This window comes from Dipteris shenzhenensis, chromosome 19, assembly GCF_047967505.1.
Source record: "Dipteris shenzhenensis isolate YYH24624 ecotype China chromosome 19, Dip_SZ_1.0, whole genome shotgun sequence".
Classification (NCBI taxonomy): Eukaryota; Viridiplantae; Streptophyta; class Polypodiopsida; order Gleicheniales; family Dipteridaceae; genus Dipteris; species Dipteris shenzhenensis.
In genome coordinates this window covers 11,257,723-11,281,819 of record NC_141614.1, presented here as the reverse complement: position 1 = coordinate 11,281,819, position 24,097 = coordinate 11,257,723, and the positions used below count along the sequence as shown (strand labels likewise).

Genomic DNA, 24,097 nt, shown 5'->3' with positions numbered 1-24,097 from the left:
TCACTAAGCATTGCTCTAGCACTGTCTACTAAAATCCCATTCTTCCTTTCAGCTCTTGCATTCTGCTGAGGAGTATCTGCACATGTGAATTGTCTTCGAATGCCGTGATTTTTGCAAAAGTTCATGAATGCTGAAGACATGTATTCACCTCCTCTGTCTGATCTCATGACCTTGATCTTTCTACCTGTCTGGTTTTCTACCATGGCTTTGAATTCTTAAAATCTGAAAAACACTTCAGATTTCTCTTTCAGAAAGTAGACCCAACAATATCTGCTGTAGTCGTCAATGAAGGTCAAGTAGTAAAGCGAACCATTGATGCTGCGGGTCTGGGCATAACCCCATACATCTGTCTGTATCAAATCAAGAATACCTCGTGCACGAGAGGTACTTCTGACAAAGTTGGTTCGCTTTTGTTTGCCGAAACAGCATGCTTCGCAAACCTTTCCAAGAAACTGTAGCTTCGGAATCCCAATTACCATATTCTGATTCCTGAGATCTAGCAAGTACTTGAAGTTGACATGACCATATCTCTTGTGCCATTTTGCAGATAGTGACATCTGTTGCATTTGAGCTGACATAGCATGCTTATCTGGTACTGTAGCTAGCATTCTGTATAAGCGTCCTTCCTTGACACCTTTTGCTACTAGCTGACATCTTTTGGATTTGTCTCTAATAGTGCATTCATCACCGTTGAAGATGACTTTGTAGTTGTGTTCCGTCATTTGACCTACTGACAAAAGGTTCTTGCTGAGCTTCGGAACATAGAGCACATCTTTGACTAATCCTTTTGTACCAGTGAAATTGTTCATAGGGATAACACCTATCCCTTGAACTGGATTCGGTGTATTATCAGCTGTGTAGATGACATTTTTCTGTCCTTCTAATGGCTTCATTTCTGTGAACCATTCCTGATGATTTGTCATATGAGATGATGCACCGCTGTCGATGTACCAAGGATCCTGTTCCACTTGGTCGACTTGATAGCTGTAATCCTCTTTGGGATTGAAATCAGTGTCTAGGTGCATTGTATCAGTCTGATGCAATTCCTCGCTTGCAAGAAACATATTTCCATGTTCATTTGCAAAATGACTGTGACTAGAACGTCCACCACGATGATTTCCTCTTCCTCGGGAATTCCCTCGATTACTGTTGGATTGACCACCTTGGTCGTACTGCTTCTTGCGGCAATCTCTTTCATAGTGTCCAAACTTGTGACAGTAGTTACACTGAATGTTTGACACATTGGTGGATGCATTCCCTCGTCCTTGGAATCTTCCTTGATTGGAATGATTTCCTCTTTGCTGATTTTGATGTTGCTGAGGATGATGTTGATGCTGATTCTGACTTTGATTTTGTTGATGATGACCACTTTTCTGATATGATCGACCTCTATTTCTGCCTTTGCCTCTGCTTTTGTCTGAAGCTGTGAATGCCTGATCATTAGAATGACCTTTACGTGCTTGAATGGCCTGAGTCCTGAGTTCTTCACCAAGTAGAACTGACTAAAGTTCTTCCAGTGTTGGAATTTGCCGTTGGATGGCAATACTCTGGACTAGATTCTCATATTCTTCTCCTAGTCCATTCAGGATTACTTGAACCATTTCTGCGGGATTCATAGTCTCTCCTGCTGCTACAAGTTGATTGTTGTAGTCTTTGATGCGGAGTACATAAGCATGACCGGTTTCACTGCTGTTGCGGAAACTCTGGTTGATCTGGTTTCTCAGGGTGAGAATCCTGGATGTGTTCTTGGACTCGTAGAGAGCTGCAAACATATCCCATGCTTCTTTTGATGTCTTAAGTATGTTGAGCTGTCCCAGCATGACATCTTGCACATTCTGCTTAATCAAGTGATAGGCATACTTGTCTTTCTTATCCCATTCTGCTTGAGCTCGGGCAATGGCAGGATCTACTACTGGTGCGGAAACTGTTTGTGTAGATGTAGATCCCGTTGCTGGTGCTGTGACAACAGATGGAGTAGAGCTACTGGTGGCTGGATCGGCCAATGATCTAGGTGTAGACCCATCGACATACTCCCATTTGTCCTAAAGCACAAGAATGGTCTCCATTCGGTATTTCCATGTACTGTAATTGGAGTTGTCTAACTTAGCAGATGCCTCCAGATTGAGGTTGCTAGTCGACATGGTGCAAAAAAATGTACTCAAAAAGTATCCTGAAAAATCTGTATGAATCAACTGCAAATACACTGAAGATGCCAAGTGAAATCTCTGTACCGTCGGTGAAGATAGAACTGCAGTATATAAGATCTGATCTGTGTTACAAGGCTTGTGGCAATGATGCCGGGAATAGCCAAGAGGCTTTACAAGGCTGAAAATGATATGCACGATGCCGTGAGATAGCCGAATAGGCTTTACAATGGTGGCATGTGTGTGTGAAATCAAATGCTATCTGCCCACTGAATCAATCTTGAACTGACGAACGTAAGATTTCAGGTAATGTAATGATGTGAAATCGGATGTGAGCGTATGGACTGACTCGTAGGTACTAGTCGGGAATTTCGGGCATGGCTTAGATTGGCAACTTGGCCCCTCTATGGCGATTTAGTCTACTCTGATCTAGATCTAAACCAACCGTCGATCGATGAAAGAACAGCAAATAATTCCTTTTCTTTTGTTCTTTTTAAGTGCTGGGTCAAATGCATCGATGTAGAGGCAAATGTGCGTGAAGGAAGTGGTTTTGTCGACGAGGCTCAAATGTGAGTGTAACTTGCGCTGAAATGTGCGCGTGATGTGACGAGCGCATAGAGCACGAAAAAACGAGCGACTTTCCTTTTTGAAGCACCCTCAAATTCTTCCTGGATCAAGAGATATGACTTGATCTAGGTGGAGGGGCAAAAGGAGTGCAAATGGTGCTCAATGATGATGTGTCACTGTGAGTCACATGCAGTGATGATGTGGCACTGTGCCTAGCAAGAGGTGTGCCAGTGAAGCTCTGTGCTGAGGTGGCAACTGTGTGCACATGCAGTGTGTGCACAGTGTGCTTGACAAGGGACTGTGCCTGCAGAGGGTCAGTGCTGAGGTGGCACAGATGATGTCAACAGGGTGACGTGGCAATGCTGACGTGGCGCTAATGACGTGTCCCTAATGACATGGCACAGGTGACGTGGCAGTCGATGATCACGTGTCACTGATGACGTGACAGGATGACGTGGCAGTCGGTGATGACGTGTCAGTTGAGCTGGGCTGCTGACGTGGCAGTTACTGATGTGGCAGTCGATTGCCACGTGTCAACTGGATGACGTGGCAGTTAAGCGACAGGGTGACGTGGCAGTCTCACAGGGCTGCTGATGTGTCAGATAAGGATTACCACGTGGCAAAATTTGAGACGCTTATCTACCATGTGGCAGATAAGATGACGTGGCGCACGGGCCACGTGTCACTTTCTGGGAAGCCGAAATCTACCAAGATTCTGACGAAATCTTTTGGATTCCGTCGTCTTTTCCGTCGATGGAGCTCTGCGATGAGACGTTGATGGCGATGGTTGTCGATGGAGCGGCCCGTTCGTTGTTGGAGATGCTTGTAGATGCTGTTGGAGGAGAACGTGTCGCTGTAGGAGCAGCCGTTAGAGCTTGCCCGTTGCAGAAGTCCGTCGAAGATGCGGATGCCATCACGGAGGAGCGGCCATCCGATAGTGCTATGGAGCTGCCTCAGGAGCCGCGCTTTGTTGCAGAGATGGAGGCGTTCGAGTTTGGTCGAGAGATCTCGTGCTGGCTGAGCGAGTTCTTGGAGGGCGTTAGTCATTGCAGTCCGAGAAGGAGTCCGTGGAGGTGCCGTCAGCTTTTCTTACCTGCGCTATTGTTGTTGAAGGTTGGGCTAGCGAGGGAGCCCATATGCACAGTGGTCTCCAGCAGCCGTTTGGAGTACCGAATGGAGCTCGTCTGTCACTTAGCTGTGCATACTCGTCGGTCGAGAGAGCCGATGAGACTTTGTCTTGGCTCGTCCTCAGGAGCTCTTGGTCATGAGCCAAGCTTTGGAGTCAAGTCATTGTAGAGGTCATCTGTGAGTTCCATCTTTGGACTAGCCGAGTCAAGGGCTTTGCTTGAAGGTTGCAGGTCGTCTTTGTCGCGCAGATCGATGTGGATAGTTGAAGCTGTCTATTGGCACTGAAGAAGACCGAGTTGATAAAGGTCATAGAAGCCTCTTTGCTTTGGTGTTGCACTCAAAGGTCTCCTCTCACCAAGAACAGAGAATAGTCTCTCTCTCTCTCTCTAATCAATACAAAGAACTAAACAAAAAATGGATTCTCACAATGGATTTCTTTCTCTCAAAGGAATGAACACTCAAAGGATTCTCCCTATCTCTTTCAATCTAAATCTCTCTCTCTTTCAATAGATCTCTCACAAACTATCAAAAGAGATGAACGGAAATTCCTCTCAAATGGACGGAAATTTCTCTCAACGGAAGTGAAGGGAAGAATCTCACAATCACTCAAGAGAACTCTCAATCTCACAATCTCTCTCACACTCTCAAGAATCTCAATGTCTCAGCGGAAGACAAGGATGCTCTGATACCACGACAAAATGAAGAGGGGAGAGGAGAAGAGTGGAGATGAGGAGAGAGGGCACAGCTAGAGAGCACACCACAAATGACTAACTATACACTAGATTTAGTTGAAAAAATAGAATATATACAAACCCTTTTAGGGTTAGGGTTAGGGTTAGGGGATCTAACCCTTTCCTTTATAGCACTCTATAAGGTTAGTGCTATGCACATATGATCACGTGATGGTGCTATGCACACATGATCACATGATGTTGAGCGTGAACTCTCAACAGTGCTATGCCCCTCTAGGGTTCAATTTCCTTCCTCTTAGGCAGCTTTGCTAAACAGATCCAAGACCTAAGGAGCAGGCAGGACTGCTCTCTACGGCGCCACCCAATGTACATCTTTGATCCCATTCCTATACTATTATCACATCTCTGCATCATCAGAGAGCCCTTCCCAATCATGGGGACCAAAGAAAATATTTTATGAGAAGGCTGCCAAGGTTGCCCCCTCCTTTTTTTAAGTTCCCCCATTTTGTGAAGTATCCTGTGAGTGCAGACTTGTAGAAGAGATTCTAGGGCTCTGAGCCTAAAGTGAAGCCCTAGACAATCAACTCTGTCTACGAGGGCCCTCCTTTGTATATTAAGGCCAATGATGCCCAGTCCCCCCTCTTAGTGTGAAAGAATCACTATATGCTAGGGCACTCGAGCTTTAGTATCCCTTGCACCTTCAAGTTCCACCAAAAGAAAGTTGAGGACAAGCCGCCAAGGCTGTCTGATGCACCCTTTATAGAAGCATCAGCAAGACTATACTCTCGCACAATCATACTGAGCTGGCAGCTATGGGGAGCCTGGCTGTTGCTCCTTGAATCTCTCATAAGAAGCAAGGTCATGTTGGAGTGCTTGGTCCTCCTCTAAGAGAGACTAGTCCCGACTATGTACGTGCTCCTGTAGCGTTGAATTACTATAAATGGCATTTGGCCATCTATCCTCTAGGGGTTGTCCTCAATGTATGATAATCTCCCAAACCTCCTCATCCTAGTCCAGAATCCTTGCACCATGCTGAGGTACTCCAAATGGAAAACTATGGGGGAATGGCCTGACACACTATCTCGGCCAAGATCCATAGCCGGTCACTTTTCCAAATCTGATTCAATCTCTCTAGAAGGCCATCATGTCTACATTATCTGAAGAAATAGCTGAGGCTACTTGACTCCCACGAGGGATCCCTACCTCTAATGGAGAAATGAACTCTCCCAAGAACCTTTCGAACATATCTCTAAAAAGAGCACCCTCAACTTTCATCTTTTGCAAACTCTAAATCATTGAAGTCACCTCCAACATATCCAGGAGTCTTAAGTCAAGTAAGAACTTGTGAGCTAGCACCAAAAGGATCCCGTCACAGCTGGAGCATACACATTCAAGAGTCCAAGCTCGTAATCACATCCAAATTGCTCTCCCAACAAGGAGCTCTCCTTGATAGAGAACATCAAGAGCTAAAGTCTGACTACTTGAGATGTGTACTCCCCCACTCCAATCCACTACTAGAGACTTTAGAAGAAGGCACCCACACCTATGAATATCGGCCGCAAAAGTATGTGCTCTTGAAGCATCAAAACATCCACCTGGTTGCCAACTAAGGCTCTCCGCAACTCCCACCTAATTATCCATCTCCATGGTTATTGCCTCATAAAATCATAAAAACAGTGCGCAACTCATGGGGATGGGGTGGGATGGTAAACAAGCCCTTCCCGAAACTCAGGGCCTGTGTGGAGATTTCAATATGCTAGCTTTCACAGGGGTTTGACGGGTGTGTAGTCCAAGCTGCACGCTAAAGGCATCACTGGCTCCAAACCCACCTTGTTCACCCAAGTCATCAATAGCAAGGCTTTAAATCCAAGCCTCTAGTGTCACGATCTGTGACGTATTCCTTTCTTTATACCTTAGACTTATGGATGGTTTGATGAATGGACACTTGTGGAAGGGTATGCCCTTTTGACGGGACACTTCCTATGAGGCACAACCCTACACAAGAGACATTCTATTGAAGAGACACTACCATTGTAATGTACCCTCTCATCAAGGGTCACACCCTTCACAAGGGGTACACACCTCTTCATGCACATACACTTTGGAGTACACACCTTTTCATGTGTGACTCTTCACTCTCTAGATAAGAGAGGCCCAACTGTATGGATGACAAGAAAAATTCACCTTTAAGTTACAAATTGGAATTACCACCATCATGGGGTAAAATCCACCCAACATTTCATATTTCTTGGCTAAAGATGTACATTCCAGGCAATGAAGCAGTTCCTCCTGCAGGTGATTATGTCCCAAAAATCGAAGACGATTATGTCTCCTTATTCCTGAGCGTATTCTGGACCATTGACAATGAGAGACTCGACATCGACTTATCACGGAATTCCTTGTTCTTTGGCGAGATCTGGACGACTCCGACGCTACTTGGCAATCTGATGAAGACTTACAGCAGTACCTAACATTTTACAGCAGTATTTTCAGAATTTACCGTGATATTTTCTACACCAGTTCATAATCTCCACCAGGGTCTTATTTTGAGTGGGAGGGGATGTCACGATCTATGACGTATTCCTTTCTCTATACCTTAGACTTATGGATGGTTTGATGAATGGACACTTGTGGAAGGGTATGCCCTTTCGACGGGACACTTCCTATGAGGCACAACCCTTCACAAGAGACATTCTATTGAAGAGACACTACCATTGTAATGTACCCTCTCATCAAGGGTCACACCCTTCACAAGGGGTGCACACCTCTTCATGCACATGCACTTTGGAGTACACACCTTTTCATGTGTGACTCTTCACTCTCTATATAAGAGAGGCCCAACTGTATGGATGACACTACAGACACTCAAGCAATACAAATATTCCTTGTTCTCTAATATTTCAGTCTCCTTTCTGTTCCTTAGCACATTTCTAAATATAGTAAATCTAGGATTTCTTACATCTAGATAGTATGGTTTGAGGTCCAATATGTGAGAGCTCTCTATGCGTAGTTCTCACCCCTCCGACCAAAACCAATAATCTCCCAGCTGCTGGTGTAGATGTTGAGAACACAAGCTCTAACCAATCCCTAGCATCTGCAACAGCATTGGAGATCATAGACAAGCGGGGTCCAAACTCCGTCGTCGAGGTCACACATATGAAGCCCCAAACTCATCAAGCCACCTTTCCTCGAAGAAAGAAAGATCATCCTGACACCCAGTGCGTGTGGACAGTTCTATGGGTCTACACACCAAAACTCAACTATGAGTTGCTGGCCTAGATGGGAAACTAACAGGCCTTTGGAACATAATCTACTATGTCAACCCGAACATATCGTAGGTGTAGTGATAGTGAAGCAGCCTTGCACTCCGATGCTGCCTCATGTGGGGTGACAGCTTAATGTCTCTTTTCCAACCTTCTGCTGATCTATCTAGAGTGTAGGCTCAGGATCTCCAGAGAGATACATAGAGACAAACAGAGAGAGAAAGAGAGAAAGAAGGAAAGAAAGATGTACTTGCATCTTCGAGAGGCCTCGCGGGCCTACGAGACAAAGTACAATCAAAAGAGCAACTCATATAAGCGACTGCGGGCTGAGGCAAAGGGCCCTTCTTGTGTGCTATTCTAAAAAGCTCAAAATGCAAAATAACGTGCCATGGTGGCTCTCACGTGGGATGCAAGGATATCTCATATCTATATCTAGAGAGAGAGAGAGAGAGAGAGAGAAGACCATAAGCATCTTTAAAACACCAAGTACTTGATTGATGAATCAAACACTCATCTCGTCCAGCTGCATTGACAAAAACCTAAAATCGTATGGAATTGTCCATATCTTAGTCCATAACATTCCTTGACTTCTAAAAAAGTTGGTCATTTCCCAGGGCTTTTTTTGTAAGCTCAACCAATTCGCCCATCACGGGCCTCCCCCTTGTCAGCTCCTCTTAGTTAACGATGAGAGGGTATGCTATAATTGGACTGTGAGAGGATACCCTTACCGCTTGCTAAAGTCCTGCCGAGACCGATCCTCCAGATTCTCCACGTTCCCACCAAGTCTCTCTTTCACAGACCTTTTTCTGTTTCCTGCCCCACCTGAACTAATTCGATCCGAATACATCTCACTGAAAGGTGGAATTCCCTGTTGCACGAACTGAAATGCATCCGTCAAACAGCAATAAATACTTTTTGTGAGAGAGATCCCTTTGACCAACCATACAAGCTATGGATAGGGAACACCCTCTGCTTCGTATCGGCACGTGAACAAAGCTCCAAAGCAAACCAGTAAGGAATAGGCAGGCCAAGCATCTGCACTTTTTTGGGCGATCCAGAAAATGTCAATTACCCGAGACAGGATTGCACAATGTCATTTATCTAAAATCAGATTGCACACTTTCTGGTGAAGTCCGCTAGCAATGTGAGGTAACGAAGGAAGAGGGGAGAGAATATGGGCTAACCGTATGTTTGCGTTGGGGAGTTCCAATAACTCGAGTCCGAGACATCAACCAGCTAAAAAACGTGTTTTGGCTTCAACTCGCAATTCAATTCAGTGCGATGAGACAACTGGAAGGGACAGAAACCGCAAGGGGTAAGAGGATCCGGCCTGCAGCAACTCAGGATGGAGAAGAAAAACCATGGTAGACCCAGAAAGCAGGTGGAGGTCGAGAATGAGCATGTGTTTGTATTTTGTGTTTGTGTTGTTTGAAACAGAAACCTGACCCCCTTTTAAATTTAAAAGCCAGAACTTTCTTGGCCCCTATCCAGAAAAAAAATGACAATCATGAGTGGGAATCCGGATGTATGCCACACACCAATCAGCATGTGCTTGTGTTTGTGTTTTGGGTTTGTCTTTTTGAGTTTGCATTTGTATTTGGTTTTGTGTTAGCATTAGTACTTATCATTTGCTGTTGGCTTTTCTGGATCTTTTGTAAGTTTCAAACTGTGCTCCATAGGAGTGGCTCCAATCTTGCAATCTGCCATATGGAACTTCTTTAGGAGACTATCAACATATTTGTACTAGTTCATGGGGGTGTCTTCTAAGTCTCTCCAGAACTCCATCCCAAGACAATAGTGCATAAGTTCAAGATCTTTCATGTTGAACTTTGTAGATAAGTCTTGTATATTCTTGAATAGGATGCAATCCCTTCTCAGCAAACTACATGATTTAGGGTCGGGTGTTGAAGCAGACAACAAGAAAGCAATTCTCTTGAAGTCCCCACCTCCAAAGTAAGGAGGCTATTGTGAATGCAAAGAATTAGAATGATGGTGCAACATCTCCATTTGTTTTGCATGTTGGTGCCATAGCAACGATAATCCAATGTGAACCATTCTCATGTGACAATTTTTCTTTATTGAGAAAGGTCTTAGCTAGTTTCTACTAGAAACCTCTTCTCCCTTGAGTGTAGCTAGCCCTTCAATTGAGCTTGCAATCATTAGCTTTGCTATTAAGAGCATCAATGTTGGGATGCTTGAGCAACAAAAAATAGTTTATGGCCTTTGCCTGCTAATAGGACTTCGCAACTACCTTTTCTCTTTAATTAGTTTAAAGTACTTCTGTTCTTTCTCTCCATTGATTGCATGTTGTCCTTTGTCTATTGTAGCTGTCATTTGTGCATGAGCATCATCTTGAATACTGCCTTGAAGGCTCAAATAAAGAGAGGGAATTATGTTGCCTTCATGTAGACTTATAGAGAAAGATCATTGCCACATCAATTGCTACCACAACTGCTACTGGAAGAACCCAAACCACCATGCAATTCAACACTGATTCCATGCAAACTACAAACGTCAACCACACATTGGTTTACTGCCATGAACAACGTGTTTAACCAATCATAGTTGACTATGTGTATGGTCTAATCAAAACCTAGCAACCACAACATATCAGTGTTGCCCACCAATTAGGATCCACACTAATGAGTCCTTCAACCCTTAGGACCCAAAACACCTTGCCCATGAGGTACATATTCAAAAAATCCCCCTCTCAACCAAAATGAGAAATAAGACCTAAAAGAAAACCATGGCTGCTACACTTAAAAACAAGGACCGATAACCAACTCAAAACCGGTGCACTACAAAGCACTATAAGAGCTAGAAAACCAAAACTAACTCATAACAAGTGCAATACTATAAGCATCTTAAAATCACGAGGTTTAAGACAAGTACAAGACAAACACGCACCAGAAGAGTCCTTATAATGTCCAATTGTCTTTGGCAACAAAATCTACATGGTATTCTGAGGTGGATGACTCGTAACCTTTTAATTATTTTTCAAGTCACTTACTTTCTGATCTTTCTACTTGTACCAGTAATGTTCCTCATCATGCCCTCCCTTGCTGCAGTACTGTGACATGAAGTTGGGGGTAATAAACTTCATGCACCTCTTCACTTCCTGCTACTTTTGAACTGAGTGACAAAGATATTTATCATTGAGAAAGGGACATTAAAAAGAAGCTTTTATGCCAAGATACCACACCATACTTTCCTCCCTTAGATGAGAATGAAGATGGTAACATCCCAAGTGATGTTGTACTCAAGCATAGGGAGAAGGAAAGGATCAGCAGAGGCCATAATCTCAACAAGCCGGTCTGCACCAAAGAGAAGAGTGATACATTGTTAAAAGAAGATCTTGCGGCTCAACATGACATGAACTGATATATATCGAGGAGTTTGAATGGTCTGATTGGGGGATGGGTAGGTTCTAAGGAAAAATTGCACCTCCTTCATAGACACCTTTACACAGCTCAAAACACTCTACAAACTGTCATTAGACACAGAGGCCTATAACTTTCAGTAGAGACATGATACCAAAGATTCAAACACATATAGACATGCGCTTGAGATGGGCTTCGTGATGATATACATTTCATAAGAAACAAAGAAGCGGCCAAAAAGTTATGGGCGGTTTACTAGACGGGGGTAAAAACTGTCATGAAAATAGACTGCCAAACATAGAGACTCATAACTTTTTGCTATAATATTCCATTCAAGGTCTAATAACACAAGACATGCACTTTGAAGAGAGCTTCGCGGTGATATAAGTTTCATCAAAATCGGATTAACGAGCAAAAAGTTATGAGCAAAACACTAACAGGGGGTCAAGACATAGAGGCCTATAACTTTCAGTAAAGACATGATACCAAAGATTCAAACACATATAGAGATGCGCCTTGAGATGGGCTTTGCGCTGAAATACATTTTGTAAGAAACAAAGAAGCGGCCAGAAAGTTATGGGCGGTTTACTAGAGACCGGAGTAAAAACTATTATGAAAACAGATTGTCAAACACAGGGACTCATAACTTTTTACTGTAGTATTTTATTCAAGGTCTAATAACATATAAACATGCGCCTTGAAGAGGGCTTCGCGCTAGTATAAGTTTCATCAAAATCAGACTAACGAGCGGAAAGTTATGAGAAAGACACTAACAGGGGGTCAAACTGTCATGAAAACTACCCTCCACCCATGCTAATTTCGCCTGAGCAGGATGCTCCCTCAAGACTCCACCTTCATCAACGATCCACTACTCATAGATCTTGCTTAGAAGAGAGTAACTTCCTTGGTGGCTCGAGAAATGGATGGACCATGTGTGTGCAATGAGCGACCGAATAGAAAGAACTTTTAAGGCTTTGAAAGAAAGAAAAGGGAAGAGAGACTCAAGAGAGGGAATATGAAGTGATTTTCATTATAAATAGAGTCAGGCTCCACTATAATGTAACTCAAAATACTACAAACACAAGGGAGAAGAAGAGGTTTCATACGTACAAGAGAGAGCAGAAGTTCCAAGACTACTCATAGAGAGAGCATCAACTAGAGAGAGATGGACTCAAGAGTCTACATAAGAAAATATCTACAAGAGGGAGAGAAGGCTCATGGAAGAGGCTTGAGGAGACTAGAGCTACAGCAACATGAGGCCTAATGGTGCAAGAGATGTTGAACACGGGAGAGGAGGGCTCCTTTTATAGAGATTTTGTCACACTCCTTCACCCATTTATAATTGCTGCCTGTAGATTCTTTTCCCCATCAATCACATAAGCCCGTATGTCACCATCCATGTCCTTTTTGGCTACTCTTGCCATGTGTCCCATCAAATGATGTTCAACAAGACTCTTAAATTCAAGAGTCTCCCCACATGGAGCCCATAGGGACCCTCTCTTTTCCATATGTCCACATCCTCCTTATTCCATATAGGAATTCTAGAAGGATTTCTCTTGACTCCACACTCCTCCACATGCTTGGCATGTGGCCTCTCTTATATTATTGGAACACATGGACATGAGCCCACCTCTTTATATGACTCACTCTTCCTATTTTCTAAAAACCCCATAATATCCCATACACAAATAACTCTCACCCCATACCAAGGTATTTATAATTCATACCTATGGTATTTACAATGATCCATTCCACTCATCCTCTCAATCCCATACAATATCTTAAAAAATAGAGATTAGTGAGAGCCGCTAGGCTATCACTTCATACTCAAACTCTTATCAAACATAAAAGAAAACAATACCAATGCCAAGTAAAAAATATCAATTTTTGGCGTCACATCTTTCCCCCCCCAGCAGATCCTCTCTAGTAACAGAGAGGGTCTGTTGGCCCTTAAGTTGGTCGAGCATAGAAGAATTTAAGGCGATACTCATTGGTGTGTCTAGGTATCACCGTGCATTGGCCTCTGCCCACCGAGTCGGATAATTTGTGGCCATCAATAAATAATGCTTGCCCTGATATGAGGTCAAAGTCTAACCCCCACCTCTCAAATGTTCCATACGCTGGAATAGGCTTCAAGGGCCCAGGAATCAACTATCTCCTTCCAAACTTTTGGCATACTTTACAACTTCGACACCATTCATAAACATCCTTATGGAGGCGTGGCCAAAAGTAACCTGCATTAAGAATTCTCCTAGCTATGCTCATTGAAGCAAAATGACCGAAGCATTCATGACACATTTCTAGGATTCTCCTAGTCTCCATGGGATGGACCACCCGACGAAGCACCTTGTCTTTTCCCAATTTATAAAGAATGTCATCAACAATAGTATAGGGACAAGCCTTCCTTACCAATCTATGATTTTGTTATGGAGTTAACCCTCGAGGAAACATGCCTTCTTCCACATATTGCTGAACATCTTGCAGTTCTGGCATCTAGTGTCTACCAAAGAAACCACCCCCCGGTCTTGTACTACAATGGCTTGAGTAGCTAACTCGTTTGCCCTTTGATTTTCTTTTCTGTTTATATGAACAAACTTGCAAAAATCAAACTGACTACATAGTGCCATAGCCTTTTGATTAAGCTCCTTCAAATGAGGACTTCTTGTCTTATAATGCCCTTGCATTTGCTTTATAATAAGCTGAGAATCTCCTCTTACTTCCAATTCTTTAACTTGACTTTGAAGACAACCCTCCAAACCAAGAATCAAAGCATTATACTCAACTGCGTTGTTAGTTGTGATACCTGGAAGCTCTTGTCCTCTTGCCCACACCTCTTGACATTTAGAATTCATCAAGACTATCCCCCCGGCTCCTTGTTGGCATGAGGACTAAAAGCCTCATCAAAATACAAGACAAAAGCTGTTGGTGGTGTCTCCCTTTCATCATTAATGTCCTCCTTATATTTCTTTTCTTCTCTTAGATCCTGCCATCCTGTGAGCAAATCTACCATAGTGGACCTAGTGGTATTTTTAGTGACAAAAGAGAAAGAGAACTCTTGAAGATCTGACAAACCATTTTGCAAATCTCCCCCTAGGATTAGGCTTGTGAACTAGATATGCTAATAGAGACTGAGAGGTAAGGAAGAAAAATGGTCGAGGTAATAAATAGGAGCGAAACTTTCTAACTCTGAAAACACCAAAGAGAGGACTTGCTGCTCCATTTCTTCATACCTTGTTTCCACCTCTATGAGCTATCGGCGGCTGGCATAATAGATGGGTTGCATTCTACCTGCATCTCCTTTTTGTAGCAATATAGCACCAACTGAATGCAAATATACATTTGGATTTACATAAAAGTCTTGAGACCAATCAGGGTGCTTCAATATTGGGCCCTTACTCATGGCCTCCTTAAGTTGCTGAAATGACTCTTGTTGCTTCACACCCCATTGGAAAGAAACTCCTTTTCTTGTCAACAAGTTCATGGGATGCACTATCTCTATGAAATCATCACAAAAGCATTGATAATACTTGCTCTTTCCTAGAATTCTGCGAACACCATTGACATCTATATCTACCTTTTGAACAACAGGAATGGCACTTTTCTTCTTTTTCTTCTTTGACTTTGTTGTGCTTGCTAGCTTTCCCCATTCCTTCCATAGTTTTGAAGATAAAGCAAGTAATTGACCAAAGGTGATATGAGCTTCCTTTTCTTTAAGGTCAGACAACAAGTCATAGCTTCCAATGCCTTGTCCTAAAGGAAAGTCTGACTGGCTAATTCTCCTTCTAGATGCCCTCTTTTTCTTACTACAATGTTCCTTATCCACTTCTTCCTTGCTTTCTTCTTCTTCTTTTGCTTTACCACGGCTGCATTTAGCCATCATTACCTCTCTTTCCTCATCCCTTGAAGAAAACTCTAACAAGGATACTTGTTTTTCTTCTTTCTTTCTCAATCTAGGACACTTGGGGTGATAGTGACCTTTTTCATTACATTCATTGTAAGTGACCCCACTCTTATCTCGAGGCCTATCTTCACTCTTTGGTGCTCTAGGTTGTCGTGCATTAACCAAATGCAATTTCAAATCAGCTAACTCTGCCATCAATTGGGAGATATTATGATCTAACTGAGAGGACTTTGGTACCTGAGGAGTGCCCATTACCTCCACCTTAGAAGTTGAAGTTGTTGAAGACACAAAAGAGGATTCAATCTTTAGAGAAGCTTCTTTCTTAGTCACAATGCAAAGTGCCTCCATGTATGTTGTTGGATCTTTACTCATTACTTTTGAGCAAAGATGAGGCTCCAAAGCCATAACAAATTTGCTCATCTTTAAGTGCTCCATCCCTAAGAGACTTTGAGGGGTCGATGATGAAGATGCCACAGCTCGCAAAGCGGCCCTTTCATACTTTGTCCATAAAGTTTCATATCGGATTGCCAACGCAGAGACCATCTCACCCTCTCTTTGATAGAACTGGTCCAACTACAACATCAAAGCATTTGGCGACTCCACTTCCCCAAATCTCTGCTTCATTGCATCCACCACTTGGTCCCAGTCCTCCTTGGTAGAGTCCAGTAAGGCCTCATGCCAACTCAAGACTATACTTCAAGAAAATCAGGCAAAATCTCTACGCGATCTTTCATGGACCATCTAGAAAACCGGTATCCTCGAACAAAATCTAGAAGATAAGACTCCGGGTCTTCCCCTTGGGTCCCTTGAAACATTGGAATCTTCACCATGATGAAACACAAAAAGGAAACACCAAGATCTAACTAATATCCCAAATGGGATCCCACAGAGCCTTAGTATACCAAGACCAACTTATTATGCATAACCACTTGTTGAAACCCCTCCACAATGTGATCCTCAACAAAATCTTCAAAAATAAGTGACAACCAGCACCATGAAAACAATGTGTATGCATGCATTCAAGAATCACCCTTCTCACATTTGGAAGTGTGCATAATAGCTTCAAGATATTGTACTCTTCATCATTTGCATAGCAAAAGAAGTGGAAAGCATTGAGAATCAACACTCCACTGTTATAGTCAAAAACTACCCAAAGACTCAACTCTTCTTCACACCAAGCTTTACTAGTGCATGAAACAATCCCCAATCTATCATTGTGCCTACTGCCGATGTTGTCAATTCACCAACATATTCAAGAGTGCAAACATAAAGGATATGATCATGATGACCATGCGAATAGCTTGAGCATCACCTTCACAATCTTCTAGTTCTCTTAAACGGGATGCAATGTCTTCTAACGGAGTTCTTCCAGGCATCTTCTTTATCACATCAGAAAACACATGCCTATACTAGGCATAACATGCAATCAAGTACACCTGAGACCATTTAGTAAGGTGGGATGAATCCATTACCAAACGTACCTGGCGTCTCCACCAAAAGAATGTGACATGAAGTTGGGGGTAATAAACTTCATGCACCTCTTCACTTCCTGCTGCTTTTGAACTAAGTGACAAAGATATTTATCATTGAGAAAGAGACATTAAAAAGAAGCTTTTATGCCAAGATACCATACTATACTTTCCTCCCTTAGATGAGAATGAAGATGGTAACATCCCAAGTGATGTTGTACTCAAGCATAGGGAGAAGGAAAGGATTAGCAGAGCAGAGGCCATGATCTTAGTAAGCCGCGGTCTGTGCCAAAGAGAAGAGTGATACGTTGTTGAAAGAGGCTCAACATGGCATGAACTGATATATATCGAGGAGTTTGAAGGGGCAGATTGGGTCAGATGGGTGGGTTCCGAGGAAACTTTCCACCGCCTTCATAAACACCTTTACACTTAGCTCAAAACACTCTGCAAACTGTCATAATGACCTATAACTTTCAGTAGAGACATGATACCAAAGATTCAAACACATATAGAGATGCACTAGAGATGGGCTTCGTGATGATATACATTTCCTAAGAAACAAAGAAGTGGCCAAAAGTTATGGGTGGTTCACTAGACGGGGGTAAAAACTATCATGAAAATAGACTATCAAACAGAGAGACTCATAACTTTTTGCTGTAACATCTGATTCAAGGTCTAATAACACAAGACACGCGCTCTAAAGAGAGCTTTGCGCTGATATAAGTTTCATCAAAATCGGACTAACGAGCAAAAAGTTATGAGCAAAACACTAACAGAGGGTCAAATTGTCATGAAAATTGCCCTCCACCCATGCTAATTTCATGTGAGCGGGATGCTCCCTCAAGACTCCACCTTCATCCGATCCACCACTCATAGATTTTGCCTAGAAGAGAGTAAGTAACTCCCTTGGTGGCTCGAGAAATGGATGGACCATGTGTGTGCAATGAGCAACCGAATAGAAAGAACTTTTAAGGCTTTAAAAGAAGGGGTAGATGCCCTAACCCTAACCCTAACCCTAAGCATGAATGGGTTTGTGTATATTCTACATTTTCAACTAAATCTAGTGTAACGTTAGTCATTTGTGGTGTGCTCTCTAGTTGTGCCCTCTCACCTAATCTCCACTCTTTTCCTCTCCCCTCTTCATATTTTGTCATGGTATCAGAGCATCCTTGCCTTCCGCTACAATCCATCTATGAGAGTATGAGAGAGTGTGATAGATTGAGAGATTGAGAGTTCCTTCACTTCCGATGAGTGATAGAAAATTTTTGTTCATTGAGAGAAAATTCTGTCCATTGGAAAAAGATTTCCATTCATTGTGATTTGAGAGATTTCATTAAGTGTGAGAGAGATATTTCCTTCTCGAGTGATTTCCATTTTTCATAGATTTCTTGAGTGAGACCTTGTGAGTTCATTCCTTCTCTTCCTGAGAGAAATTTTCATCATTTATGTGAAAAAGATCAATTTCTAGTGTGTCTCACAGATTTCGTGAGAGAAAGAAAGAGACTATTTTGATTTATGGTCTTGGATTTCTGAGGAGCTTATTGCTTGATCTTTCATGCTCTTATTTGATTGCAAAGCAAAACATTGCATTGATTGGCTTCATCAACCGACTGACTTGAGCCTCCACGCCTCCTAGCTAAGGCTTAAGCAACTACCTCTCCTATGACAAAGCCACAACCTCGAACAATGAAGCAGCCGATTCAGACAGAGCTTTTCACGACACTTTGAGTACATTTCTTGCACCATGTCTACGACTAGCAACCTCAATCTGGAGGCATCTGCTAAGCTAGAAAACTCCAATTACGAGACATGGAAATACCAAATGGAGACCATTCTTATACTTCAGTTCATATGGGAGTATGTTAATGGATCTACACCTAGACCATTGGACGATCCAGCCAGCACTAGCTCTACTCCACCTATTGTCACAGCACCAGTAGCGGGATCTACAACTACACAAATAGCTCGCGAACTTATAGTAGATCCTGCCATTGCCCAGGCTCAAGCAGAATGGGATAAGAAAGATAAGTACACATATCATTTGATCAAGCATAATGTGCAAGATGTCATGCTAGGACAACTCAACACCATCAAGACATCAAAAGAAGCATGGGATATGTTCCCAGCTCTCTACAAGTCTAAGAACACTTTCAAGATTCTCACACTCAGAAACCAAATCAACCAGAGTTTTTGCAACAATAGCGAAACTGGTCATGCTTACGTACTCAGGATCAAAGACTACAACAATCAACGCGTAGCAGCAGGAGAGACCATGAATCCAGCAAAAATGGTTCAAAGTCATCTTGAATGGACTAGGAGAGGGATACGAGAATCTAGTTCAGAGTACTGCCATCCAATGGCAAGTTCCAACACTGGAAGAACTTCAGTTAGACCTACTTGGTGAAGAACTAAGGATGCAAGCCATTCAAGCACACAAAGGTCATTCTAATGATCAAGCATTCATAGCTTTAGAGAAAAGCAGAGGTAGAGGTAGAGGCAGAGGTAGATCATTATAGAAAAGTGGTCATCATTAGCAACAACAAAATCAGCAAAGTTAGAATTAGCATCGGCATCATCCTCAGCAACATTAGAATCAGCAAAGAGGAAATCATTCCAATCAAGGAAGATTCCAAGGATGAGGGAATGCATCCACCAGTGTGTCAAACATCCAATGCAACTACTATCACAAGTTTGGATACTATGAAAAAGATTGCTGCAAGAAGTAGTACGACCAAGGCGGTCAATCCAATAGCCAATAGCAATTGAGGGAATTTCCGTGGTAGAGAAAATCATTGTGGTGGTGGACATTCTAGTCACAGTCATTTTGCAAATGAACATGGAAACATGTTTCTTGCAAATCAGGAAATGCAACAAACAGATGTAGTGTACCTAGCCATTGATTTCAATCAAAAAGAGGATTTCAGCTATCAAGTCGACCAAGCAAAATAGGATCCTTGGTATATTGATAGCGGTGCATCATCTCACATGACAAATCATTAGGAATGGTTCACAGAGATGAAACCATTAGAAGTTGAAAAGAATGTCATCTACACATCAAATAATATACCGAATCCAATTCAAGGGACAGGTGTTATCCCTATGAACAATTTCACTGGTACGAAAGGATTAGTGAAAGATGTACTCTATGTTTCGAAGATCAGCAAGAACCTCTTGTCTCAATAGGTCAAATGACGGAACACAACTATCGAGTCATCTTCAATGGAGATGAATGCACTATTAGAGACAAATCCAAAAGATGTTAACTAGTAGCAAAAGGTGTCAAGGAAGGATGATTGTATAAAATGCTAGCTACAGTACCGGCGGATAAGCATGCCATGTCAACTCAACCACAATAGATGCCACTATCTATAAAATGGCACAAGAGATATGGTCATGTTAATTTCAAGTACTTGTTAGATCTCACGAATCAGAATATGGTAATCGGGATTCCGATATGCTGCTTTGGCAAACAAAAGCGAACCAACTTCGGTAGAAGCACCTCTCAAGCATGAGGTATTCTTGATTTGATACATACAGATGTATGGGGTTATGCCCAGACCCACAGCATCAATGGTTCACTTTACTACTAAACTTTTATTAATGACAATAGCAGATAATGTTGGGTCTATTTTTTGAAAGAGAAAGCTGAAGTGTTTTCCAGATTTCAAGAATTCAAAGCCATGGTAGAAAACCAGATAGGCAGAAAGATCAAAGTCATGAGATCAAATAAAGGAGGTGAATACATATCTTCAGCATTCATGAACTTTTGTAGAAGTTGCGGCATTCGAAGACAATTCACATGTGCGGATACTCCTCAGCAGAATTCAAGAGCTGAAAGGAAGAATGGAACTTTAGTAGACAATGCTAGATGCTTAGTAAAAAGCATCTTCTGAATCAGTATTGGGCAGAAGCAATAGCCACTACAAACTACTTGCTTAATCAGCTTCCTACCAAACCGATACAGGGTATGACACCTTATGAAGCATTCATTGGACACAAGCCACACATTGGGCATCTCCGCATATTTGGTTGCATGGCTTATGCCGACATACATGATGATCATCATTTGTAGGAAATTGGATGCAAATTCATGCAAATGCATCATGGTTGGCTACAGTGAAGAAAGCAAAGCATACAAGTTATATGATCCCATCAACCACAAGGTCATTATCTCCAAAGATGTAATCTTTGATGAAGAATCAAAATGGAAAACCTCAAATACACAGCAGATAGACATGCCAATTACACAGTCATCTATAGAAATGGTTGATGAAGAAGAGCAAGAATTGCGAGAAACACCCCAAGCAGAGCCATAGTAGCTTAGATGGTCTACTAGGGAAAGTAGACCACCAGCCAGATTGACATATGCTCAGAAAGGCAAAGCAATTCAAGTTGAAAACACCAACTATACTCTTATGACTACCATCATGGCTACAAAAGAGACTGTGTACTTCCAAGATGCAGTTGACAAGCCAGAATGGCAAACTGCTATGAATGAAGAAATGGATGCTTTGTATAAGAATAATACTTGGGAATTATGCAACCTTCCACTAGGAAAGAAGGCCATAGAAAACAAATGGGTATACAAAGTAAAGTATGATCCAGATGGAAGTATTCACAGATACAAAGCCAGACTAGTTGCAAAAGGATTTGCACAACAATATGGTTAGGATTATGATGAGACTTATGTTCCAATAGCAAAGATGGATTCCATATAGTTCTTGATATCACTAGCGACACTCAGCAGATGGAATGTGCATTAGCTCGATGTCAAGAATGCATTTGGTTACCTAGACGAGGAAGTCTACATGCAACAACCATCAGGTTATGTTGAACTAGGACAGGAGAATAAGGTTTGAAATCTCAAGAAGAGTCTCTACATCTTAAAGCAAGCACCTAGAAGTTGGTACAGTAGAATCGACAAGTATTTTGCTAATCTGGGATACATGAAGTTCGATGCAAATCATACTCTCTACTACAACATTCAAGGGGAAGACATTGCCATTGCACTTTTATACGTAGATGATCTGATTGTGATCGAAAGTAAGGATAGCTTCTTTAGAAAACTAAAACAAGTATTATATGTAGAGTTCGACATGAAAGATCTTGGACTTATGCACTATTGTCTTGGTATTGAGTTCTGGAGAGATTCAGATAGCACATTCATGAGTTAGCTCAAGTATGTTGATAGTCTCCTGAAGAAGTTTCATATGGCAGATTGCAAGATTGCAACCACTCCCATGGAATAGAGTTTGAAACTTACAAAAGATTCAAAAAAGCCTACAGTCAATGATAGGTATTACAGGCAGCTCAACGGATCTCTTATCTATCTGAGTATCACACGGCCAGATATTTGTTATGAAGTAAGGTCACTTGCATAGTTTATGGCAAATCCAAAGTAGTCTCATTGGAATGCAGTCAAAAGAGTCTTGAGATACATCAGAGGTATAAGATAGTTTGGAATAGAATTCAGAGGAAGTCATCCATGGTTGCATGGATATTGTGACAGTGATTGTGCCAGAGATCATGAGACCAAGAGATCGACATAGGGATATGCATTTTTCCTAGGTCAAGGTGATATATCATGGTTGTCAAACAAAAAACCAGCTGTTTCTTTATCTTCAACTGAAGCAAAATATAGAGCACTCACTACAGGTGCATGTGAGGCTATATGGCACAAAAGACTATTGTTAAAAATATATTATTTTGATGAATCTAAGCCAACAACAATATACTATGATAACCAATCGGCTCAAGCATTGGCCAAAAATCCAATATATCACTCCTAAACAAAGCACATTGATGTCAGAGAGCACTTCATCACAGAAAGAGTGTTACTTGGTGACATCACACTACCGCATTGTGATAGCAAAGAAAATGTTGCAGACATCTTTTCCAAACCACTTGGTAAAGAGCTTTTTGAGAAACACCGACTAGCTCTTGGTTTGACGTAGAGGAAGGACATTCCCATTAAAGGGGTGTGAAGGAATGTAATGTTCAGTCCTTCTTCAATTCCCCAGAATCATCATCTTGAGGGAAGGCCTACTTCATGATGTTGATCTTGAGGGAAGGTGTTGAGAGTTCACGCTCAACATCATGTGATCATATGTGCATAGTACCATCATGTGATCATATGTGCATAGCACTAACCCAATAGAGTGCTATAAAGGAAAGGGTTAGATGCCCTAACCCTAACCCTAAATGGGTTTGTATATATTCTACATTTTCAACTAAATCTAGTGTACTGTTAGTCATTTGTGGTGTGCTCTCCCTCTCTCCTCATCTCCACTCTTCTCCTCTCCCCTCTTCATATTTTGTCAATTATGTGTAGTACCTTACTTTTACCCCTTAGTATTAACATGCATCCTTATTAAATCATGAGGACCAAATTGGGCAACCACCTTATCGAAGATAGGCAATCCATATGGGTGCTATTCTCAAAGTAGACCTCTACTTTTGTGTAATTTTCAGGATCTTTAAGTGGTAACACTTGCACTTGCATGTGCTTGGTTTGGTTGAGCTTTATTTGGGGCTTTAGTCCTCGCCTTTTGATTTCTTAGGAAATTCCAAGAAGAAGAATTTCTTTGCTTAGACATTTAAAGAAAATATTTTTTCCTTAGCCTTTTAATAATGCTCTTTTTGCAAAATGGATAATTTTGAGTTTGAAGCTTCTTGGGGTGTGCATGAGAAACTCCCTTTTTGAATAGCCCCTTTCTTTTTGAATTAGAAAATCTATAGAATTTGCGATTTGTTTGATCCAAAGTTCTTGATGTTACCTTCATATTGTGTTATCGTAAATGTAGGAAATTTGGGATTACTTTGATTTAGAGTTCTACCTTTAGAACTTCTTACAGTGTCATCATAGATCTAGGCATACTTGATAGCCACTTCAAAGTCTTTTCATCTCCATGTTATAATCTCCTAACAAATCCCCTTATTCTTTGAAAATCATCTACGCCTTTTAATTTGAGCACTACCTCTCTATACTTAGCTATATATTGCACATGATTTTTTGCCTATACTACAACTATCCAATGCTCCCCATGTCCTCTCAATTCATTTCACATGAAAATTCCTTTACGAATGCTTGCTCAACTTCAAGTTAATATCTTGGAATTTTATTGCTCTCTTTAAGGCTCATCTGCCATTTTACCGAGGGAGATATTGTCTTCCACAATTTGATTTTTGAGAGGAGTATTTCTAAGTCTATGAAAATCTTGGCATTTATTAGAATGTATTAATAACATCCTTATTTATTTCTTTTTCTTCCCATTATAAATTGGAGGCTTTATGTCTTTTTGGACATTAGAATTTTCCCTATGTCGAGAGGTACATCAATCTAAATTGATGTGGAGTAGCATGCTTTAGTAAGAGCTTTTAATGAATTATTGATAATATACATCTAGGCTTCTAAAATGATAGTATTATTTTCTAGTTTCCTAAATTCCAAATAAGGAATTCTAGAGTCACCCAAATCGGTTTCGTCCTCCAAATTCATAGATTCTTCATACGTGTCCTCTTTGATTATTGTTTTTCCTTTCTGTCTTTGGATT

The 24,097-nt window shown here is 41.6% G+C and overlaps 1 protein-coding gene across 3 annotated transcripts in view; it reads right to left on the bottom strand.

The window, feature by feature from the left end:
* Positions 1 to 9,305, bottom strand: part of LOC147890068 (uncharacterized) — a 51,747-nt gene extending 42,442 nt beyond the window's left edge. Inside the window, exons 1-2 of one of the 3 annotated variants that reach the window (XM_087390591.1) lie at positions 8,979 to 9,305; positions 8,523 to 8,674 (exon numbers count right to left, since the gene is read on the bottom strand). In XM_087390591.1, the coding sequence (XP_087246717.1) occupies positions 8,523 to 8,674; positions 8,979 to 9,023 (197 nt within the window). In that variant the 5' untranslated portion in view covers positions 9,024 to 9,305. Of the gene's footprint in view, positions 1 to 8,522; positions 8,835 to 8,978 lie in introns of all 3 variants that reach the window. The other 2 variants (XM_087390592.1, XM_087390593.1) reach the window with 2 other exon arrangements.
* Between the last annotated feature and the right edge of the window lie 14,792 nt (positions 9,306 to 24,097).